At 44.4% G+C, this 9,143-nt stretch overlaps 1 protein-coding gene across 1 annotated transcript; it reads left to right on the forward strand.

Annotated features, from left to right (window-relative positions):
• The first annotated feature begins 212 nt into the window (after positions 1 to 212).
• Positions 213 to 6,368, forward strand: cavin4a (caveolae associated protein 4a). Its single transcript, XM_053438154.1, has 2 exons — positions 213 to 804; positions 5,793 to 6,368. The coding sequence occupies exons 1-2, from the start codon at positions 397 to 399 to the stop codon at positions 6,366 to 6,368; spliced, it is 984 nt and encodes a 327-aa protein (XP_053294129.1). The 5' UTR covers positions 213 to 396.
• The last annotated feature ends 2,775 nt before the right edge of the window (positions 6,369 to 9,143 follow it).

Here is a 9,143-nt window from a genome sequence, read left to right on the forward strand (position 1 = left end):
GTGGAGCAGGACATGGGGGGGGATTTCCAACCTCCTGCTTCGCGTCTTCCCAAAATGTCCGAGTGTCGCCTTACAAAGAGTTCGTATTTTTAGCCGGGGGGGGGGGGGGGGGGGGTTCGTGAGAGCATTGCTGCTCCCCACTTGGCGGCTGAATTCTGACGACTTTTTAAAAAGGGAAGGTGGAGTTTCCCCTCTCCCCCTCTCCCCCTCTCCCCAGACCTCAGTTTGGTCACAGCAGTTGGGTGTTGCCTCTCTCCGGTCTCTCTGCTGGTAACCCCACCGGTCCTGGTCCTGCTCCCCCCAACTACACCACGCATCGGCCACTCTGAACCACGTTTCAAACTAACTGGAACCAAGAGATTGAAGCTTTTAGGCACAAACCATCAAAACCCTCCAATGGATCAGCACAAGTATCGCACGGCGGGCGTCCAGGAGAAGCTGGAGATCATCGGGGTGGAGGATGAGGCCGGAAACCCCATCAGCGCCCTCACCATCCTGTCGCTGCTGGAGCGCGTGGCCGGCATCATCGACAACGTCCAGTCCTGCCAGCAGCGCATGGAGGAGCGTCAGCTGGACCTGGAGAGCAACATCAAGACCATCCAGGGCGACGTCCTGAAGCTGGCCAAGGACCACACCGACACCAGCAGCACGGTGGAGAAGCTCCTGCAGAAGACCCGCAAGGTCAGCGCCAACGTCAAGGAGGTGCGGGCGCGCGTGGAGAAGCAAAACGTGCGCGTGAAGAAGGTTGAATCCACGCAGGACGAGCTGCTGACCCGCAACAAGTTCCGGGTCGTGATCTATCAGGTGAGCTGATCTGGGTCTGAAGGTGTTTAAGTAACTTCACAGGAAGAATGACACTGGCCCTTTAAGTGATTCATGAAGCAGAAGTCTATCTGTAGGTTTTGAGTCTGAACTGTTTGGATTCTGCTTCTGTAGATAGAACATTTCTGGGTTCAGTTCTTTAGTCGGTGAGTTGATGATGAGGTCACAGGGAGGCGTGTGGACGTAGCTACAAATGAAGCAGGAACGACGTGACGCCATGAAGAAGAACATGATCCGTAAATAAATCCAAACAGCTGTTTATGCTAACTGTGGCTATGTAGCATAATCAGGAACTTACCCCTCGACCTGTTAAATGTTCTCACAGCAAGATTAAAGAGCTTTTGTCACAATTTGTCATTTGAAAGATTCATGTTCAAAACAAATTCTTAAATGTTTTTTTATCGCAACTGGAGCATAATTAAGTTAAGTATGAGAATTAAAGAAGATTCAGTCCCTCAGACGGAACCATCTCCAGATCTTAACTCCAATGAACTGGGACTCAACTCATTCTGGCGGTGGAACCAGTGAGGGCGTGAGTGGGAATGTGAGGAGATGAGATGTTTCAGTTCCTTCGACTCTATGATGCTCACATTTTGTAGAAAAGTCTTCACGATAAGAGGGCGTGTCTCCGTCCAGTGCGTCAATCATGTGAAAGTCATGAAAACAAGGCGACTTCAGAGTTTAGTTAACAATGTGTCACTGATCGAGAGCCGGTAGAAACCCCATGTCCCTGCTGCTGATGGTCTGATGTCCTCACACGTAGAGAAGACAAATAAAGACACGTAATCCGTCCTTTAAGAGAGCAGAGAGGCTGCTGGGCTAGTTGAGGAGACTCTTGTCATTAAAGTGATGGACAGACTTTGTAATGGTATTCAATCCGAGTTCTGTGGGATGTTTGTCTGGAGGCAGCGAGTCAGTGACTGGTTCTGTGTGAACTTCTAATGGTGACTGAGGCTGCAGCTTTGAGCCTCAGTCAGAGACATGCAGACTGGTGTCCTGAAGACCTCAGGACACCTAACCCTTACCCTACATGAAGATTCATTCAATGCTTGTCTATCCCGGTTGGAAGTGTCCCAGCAGGCGTCTAGATGCCCAAACCACCTGACCTCTTTCCACGTGAAGGAGCAGAGGTTCCACTCCGGGCTTCTCGTCCTCTCCTCCTTTCAGTCACTTCTTATCTAGATGTTGTCAGGAAATGGTTTGTTTATTTATTAAAGGAAACAGATGAAAGTTCAGGAGTGTGATTTTAATGACACAGCAATAAGTCATTCAACTGAACACATTCTAGAATTCTTGATTCTCACAATAAAAGGATTTGTGCCTTAAAATCACACCGGACATGTAATCACAGGATTGATGGATTTCTGCGTTGATTATACAAGTTTTCAGGGATTTAAACCAATTACATTTCACAACTTTAGTTACAGGTTCCCTGAATTCGTCAAATTGATTCGAGGTTAAAATTGTAGATTGATTAATTGATACATTAATAGGCTGTGGTCATATTTATTAAATATGACCACAGCCGAGGATAAATCTCACTGAAGTTTCCCCTTGTTCATTCAGCCGCTCTACTGGTTAGCATGCGGCCTTCAGAACAGTCACCGGAGAGCGATGAGCTGCCAACAGCTGCTGTCGCTCTGGGACCTATTCTGGGATCCCAGCGTACACACTGCAAGCTCCGCCCCCTCACACGCCTGCAGCTAAACATACATGAAGTGAAATAAGTGAAATGAATGAGTGTAATAGGACACTTTTGAATTCCAAAATAATGTCATAAATAATCTTCTAGATAAAGTAAAACAAACAAAGGGACTCTGGGATTTCTAAGCAGTTTTATTTACATGAACCCTAAACTGTAAATGATATGGAGGCTCCCGAAAGTGAAGCTAAATCATCTGGAGCGCCCCCTGGTGTCTGGCTGAAGTATAGGTCATAAACCCTCCTCCTCCATGTTAGCAGATGGGTCAGGACCAAACTAAGGGGGTTCAGCACATGCTGTTTGGACGAGGTTGGACCAGAGTCTGGTTTAAAAGTCCCTCAGCTTTTGTCTAATCCGTCTCAATCTGCTAATTTAGTTACTTAATACTAATAATAATGATGAAAATGTATTGTCATATCTATTCCCAACAGGGTTTTGACCTCTGACCCTTTACTGAAAGTAAATCAGACAGAGATGTAGGAAGGTGTCTTTATCTGGTTAGGGTAGGCTAGCAGTTTCCCCCTGCTTCTAGTCATTGTGCTAAGCTAAGCTAACCACATCCTGGACACACAGAGGTCCTATGGAGCCTAAAGTCCTGACATTGATCTTCAGTGTACATGATATTAATTTGCTCACACACAACATTTTCTTTGTGGGAACATGTTAATGATTCTGCTGATTCCGTACAAGAGCAGAAAAGAAAAGTTCTGTCCAATCCCAGTGTCTGTGTGAATCTGAAGTCATTAGGGACTTGTATGATCTTTAGTAAATTATCTAAAGCATCACCTGCTGGGACCTCAAGGGCTCCACGGAGGTACGGCTGAGGATGATGTTAATTGATTAACGATATTCATCTCTCAAAATGTTCCTGTGAGACATCTGCAGTACATGTCCCCAGCTGCAGTCTGTCCACCGTCCGTCTGCTGGTCCACACACTCTGTATTTCTGTGGTTTATCCGAGTCCGGTTCCGGGCTCTGCTGCTCTGGATATCTCTTCCTGCAGAGGAGACAGTGGCCGTGTTGAGTTTCCTCATGAATAATCTGCTGTCGGTTATTCTGAGGCCTGTGTTCATCTCCTAATATAGAGCTTCAGCTGCGGTCATTTAACAGGAAGCAACAAGCGGCTTGATGGAGACGTTTGCCGCCAGTGGCTGAATAATGAGCGTCTGGGACAGTTGGCTGTAATAAGAAAAAGATGAATGGCTGCTGGTGTTCACCCGGAGCTGCGCTGCCTCCTCTGTTGTTCACAGAACTGGACATTAGAGGACAATGTGTCGTCTCAGAGGAGTTAATGGGTTTCAGTTTGTGATGATGGAAGCTGAACAATGAGTTCAACTGTCTGCAGGCAAACACACAATTACAGGACTTCATGAGTACTGCCAACAGGCTGCAGAGTGGGACTGGCTGTTGTCATTGTGTTAACTTTTTCATATACTGTATATATATAAATATCCTGATGTATCATGATGTTACCTCTACGTGAACATCGGCCCTGCAAAGACAGTCTGAAACACTAGGGGGCAGTTTGAGCCAGGTTCAGACCACGAATGTAGATTTTTGTTTTTTATTCCGTTTCTTTTCAAATTCATCACAGGTCCAACATTTAACTCTTCATATTAATATTAATATTGAATATAATACCTGGACATGCTACCCGTCATATCCGTCGCTTTACACAAACCTGTGAAGACTCCAGGTTCTCAGGTCGAACTCTGCGTAGGCTGCAGAGACGTTGATCTTTTGTGTGTTAGATTGTGTTGTTTGCGTTGTTCTAAGCATCCTGCCCGTCTCTCTCTCCAGCTGCTTCACCACCACTCCAGGTTGTTAACACATGCACTGACCCACATTCCCCACCGGTGTAATCACTGTGTCAGTCCCAGTCTCCGGACGCACTCTGAGCACTGCTCCTGATTAATGAGTGTGATTGCTGCCGCTGGCCGCAGGTTAATTAGGATTAATTAGCTTTCACATCCAAAGTCACCTGTAGGGCGCAGCAGGTGGAGCATGATGGGAGGAGGGGGGCGGTTCATAAAGGAGCTGCTGTCTCTCTGTTGGCCGTCAGGGACATGAGACAATCCTGCTTTTAAAAAAAAAGACAAAATAAAGATTTTAATTTGATTTAAAAACACGAAAGAGGGGAAATTAATAGCTAAATTAAAACCACAATGATTATGTCTATGTAAACGTGCTCATGACATATATTCAACAATTCAACAATTCAAGGTCACATGAAATTGTGTTTCATTTTTAAATTTAATAACAGACAAAAAGGTTTGTCATTCTGCAACATGTCTCATTTCTGTGGAGGTTGATTTAAACATAAAGCATCGTCTGTCTGGAAGGAAATGGAGAAAAAACTACAATGCAACATCGTTGAAGGTTAAATCAAGTACATTATGATTTTTTTATAGAGAAAGAGAAGATTGTAACTAACACTAAATGTCTAAAACAAGACTGGGACACATACAGATTGATGAACTTGGTGCGTGTCCAGTTATTTCCATCGAGACAAAGCAGTGGCTGCTCTCAACCAGGCTCAGTTACTCCTCGTCTGTAAAAATAGAAAAAACCTGATCTCATGAAGTGTGTTTGAGCCAAGAGGCCTCAGGTCAGGTCCCACTGAGCATCTCTGAGGAATATCATGTTTGTATCTGAGCGTCCATCATCTGAAGGAGCAGCACAGTCCTTCATTACCAATGCACAGAAGAGACAGAGGAGAGGTATCACTGTCTTCTCTGTGTGTCGAGCACAGATAAAGGTCCAGGGTGATTCAAAACAGGGTCAGATTTCATTAACTGATCAGCGGCTGCACAGAGAAACTTGAAAGAGAAATCAGATGCAAAATAAGCAACAAGACACAGGTAACTCAGCTTGAAAGGGTTTTACCATTCTGTTGTGTTGATGAAATCAGTTTCATCTCTGAAGGTCCAGTACGTGTTGAGCCGAGCTTAGCACAAAGCAGGAGGATGTTAGAGATCGTACGATGTGCTAACATCAAATCCACAAACTTTTTATGAAGTTGAAATGCTGAAAGCAAACTGTGAAAAAAAAGCAATGCAAAAGTCCTGTGTGAGCTTGAAGCAGCCCTGAGCATCGGACCACTGTCCCACACGTTGACATGCACTTCAATATAAAGTGTCTCATTACTGCCTCTCTTGTTTCTCTCATTCTGAGGTCGTGATTTCCCAGGATTGATGATGGTTCGAATCAGATCTTCCACCGGGGGACCAGAGATACTAAACTTGTCCTTTCTCTTTCCTCTCTGTAGGGGGAGACAGAGGTCCCATCAGTGGCCGTCACTAAGTCTCCTAAAGGACTCGGCCTGGATGGGCTGGAGATTGAGCCGGACTTCTACGACGTCCCCGCGGACCTGTCCTCTGATGAAGAGTACCTGAGCGTGGAGGAGACGGACTCCTCACGAGCTGCTCGCCTCAAGAAGTCTGTGGTGAAGAGCACAGAGTCCCTGAAGGCCGCCTTCTCCAAGGAGAAGATGAACAAAACTAAAGACAACCTGGGCACCAGGTTCCACAACCTGGGCGAGAAGGTCATGCCGCCCGAGCGCCGGGAGAAGATGCACCAGGCCGGCGAGCGGCTGAAGCAGTCCGGCGAGCGGCTGAAGGAGAACATCGCCAAGAAGGCTCCGAACAAAGAGACCTTCCGCATCAAGCTGAAGAAGGAGAGGGCGGTGGCTGAGGGGCAGGAGGGAGCAGAGGCCGACCCCGAGGCCCAGGTCCAGGTGGAGGATCCACAGGAGGCTTCTCCGGAGGTCGCCTACACCGAGGTGGGCCTGGAAACCAAGAGGGAGGGGCCAGTGGAGGAGGCCGGCGCCACCCGGATAGGATAGAGAGACAACAGGAAGAAGATTGAACGTGACTGGACAGTGAGCGAAGAGTCGGGAAACTCGTCTGTGATTGGTCGACAACAAGGATGGACATTTTCATTAGACTTGAGATGAAAACAAAATATCAATATATGAACTGGTTATTTATTAAATGTTCAAATTAAGGTCACGTGACTGTTAAATGTTTTCACAGGTTTTAACAAACACATCGACTGAACCACTTGATCTGATTCAAACTGGGACGTGAATGTGAGAATCGCTCTTTGTGATTTAGTTTTCAGGTTTTTGATTCAAATAAAAGATAAAGTTGTGTTTGATTAAATTATGAATCCAGAAGAGGGATTGTTAAGATGTAACTGGGGTCAAAGTGCAGATAAGTGTTGTGGTTCGAAGAAAAATACCTGAGCAAGAATTTGATCAAACATAGAAAAGAGGTTTGAAGACAGATCTTCAAACCGTGTGCGTCCTCAGCTGGTCTCTGAGAAGCCTGGTGGGACCGAACGTGGACTCTGAGTTTCTGTGAGGTCTCAAGTGGATTGTGTGATCCTGCGTCTCGACTGGATCCTCTGGGGTCGTTCTCATATTCAATAGAATAAAAATCGGTTCCATCTGCTGTTCTGTCTCTGGTTTTTAAAATCAGTTACGTTTTAATCCTCATCCACTAAAACACCTGAAAACAGAGATCACATGACCTCTCATGACCTCTGAGTGTGTGTGTGCCGGTGTGAACAGACTGTTGAATCACATCTGGTCTCCTCACGTAAGTTCGTTAGTAACACTTTGATTCTCCATGTTGTTTCTACTCTGGTATCTGAGGCTGGAGGTCACATGACAGGAACCTGACGAATCACAGGAGGCTGCGTCGTGACCGAAAAGACCCAAGAGGTCACATTGTTTCCAATATACATGCTGTTAGTGACTTTAAGGTGGACTGAGCACTGGTGTTAATGGGTTTAAGGTGGACTGAGCACTGGTGTTAATGGGTTTAAGGTGGACTGAGCTCTGGTGTTAATGGATTTAAGGTGGACTGAGCACTGGTGAAAGTATGTTTAAGGTGGACTGAGCTCCGTGTTAGTGAATATAAAGCTGTTTTTGCACTGCTGCATTTTAGCGTATGATTGTTTAACTTTAGTTTCCAGTTTTGCTGCTTGATATTTTCATTTTGAATTTGAATGAACGTTTATTTTCCTGGAGCGATTAATGACATCAGTTTTTCAGTCAGAAAGTACTGTTTCTGTAGAATCTTAGCTTTTATTGCGCTGCCATTTTACATTAGTTTGGTGTCTGGTTCTGAAAAGGATACTTCCTGTATGATAATATCCAGCTTTGGTAACTCACACTATTTATGTCCCTGTGCTGCTGCTGCTGCTGCTGAGTGGATTTACTGCAGTAGATTAATAGAATTTGGTTTGAATGTTTTTAACAAGGTTTCATTTCTAACTTATGTCAGACTTTTTTCATTTTGGACACAGTTCAGTTTCTATTTTGTGTTTTTTTCTGCAAACTCATCCGACTGCAGAGCTGAGCTGGTGTTTGGGTCTGAGCCAACAAGCAGCACCACAATCGTTTTGTTCTGTTTTTTGTATAAATAAAGTTCTCATGAAACCTCCATGAGCCACCTCACTGTATTTTATTTAAAGTACTGATGACAATACAAAAACCTGCTTTATTTTCCAATGACTGTAAATAAAGATGGACGACATTAAAGTTTGCAAAAAGTGAAGCCCCCTGGTGGCTGGCTGCAGTTATAAACCCTACCTCCTCTAAGTTAACAGAGGGGACATAGACCGATATCCCATCTGCTAACATTAGATATGTATGATTTATGACTTATCCTGCCACAAGGGGGCAGTCCAGATGTTTTTGCTTCACTTTTGGAAGCAGTCCTGTCGTCCATCTTGATTTGCAGTCATTGAACTGCTGATTAAAAAGACCCAACCACTTAATTAAAGTCACCACTGAACATGATATTTGATATAAGTGTAATGTTACTGATCAGGTCGGACTCTTCTATCACAGACGTGTGGTTTTATTTTGTGTAACTTTTGAAACTTGTGTCAAACAGCAGAGGCTCAGATCATCTCAGCCTCCATCTTCCACTGATCTCATCACTCAGTCAGCAGCGTGTTGCTGAGTCACCACTCCGCCGCCGCCGGCCTCCAAATGAAATGCCAATCGCTCTGCTCGGCTCTGGAGGGAGTTTAGAGAGCGGCTCGTCTCCGGGTGGCCGGAGGTTTGTCATGTGTGAATTTATTAAACAAACACTGGAGGCCCCTCAGTTCCTCAGAGGCTCCAATCGAACCAGCAAGAAGCTTCAAAACAAGATGGAGGATGATGAAGAAGCTCCGATATAAAACTTAAAAAATACAAACTAACTACAAACATTCAAACACTACAAACCTGTACTTATAACTACATTGTAACACAACCATTACTTATTACTACATTATAACACAACTTGTACTTATTACTACATTTTAACACAACCTTTACTTATTACTACATTATAGCACAACTTGTACTTATTACTACATTATAACACAACTTGTACTTATTACGACATTATAACACAACTTGTACTTATTACTACATTATAAAACAACTTGTACTTATTACTACATTGTAACACAACTTGTACTTATAACTACATTGTAACACAACCTTTACTTATTACTACATTATAACACAAACTTTACTTATTACTACATTATAGCACAACTTGTACTTATTACTACATTATAGCACAACTTGTACTTATTACTTCATTATAACACAACT

This window comes from Pleuronectes platessa, chromosome 13 (assembly GCF_947347685.1).
Source record: "Pleuronectes platessa chromosome 13, fPlePla1.1, whole genome shotgun sequence".
Lineage (NCBI taxonomy): Eukaryota > Metazoa > Chordata > Actinopteri > Pleuronectiformes > Pleuronectidae > Pleuronectes > Pleuronectes platessa.

Bases quoted from the DNA above. Each gene is read 5' to 3' on its own strand.
- cavin4a (XM_053438154.1), top strand. From the start codon at position 397: ATGGATCAGCACAAGTATCGCACGGCGGGCGTCCAGGAGAAGCTGGAG. The intron at 805-5,792 runs GTGAGCTGATCT...TCCTCTCTGTAG, and splicing joins TCCGGGTCGTGATCTATCAG to GGGGAGACAGAGGTCCCATC.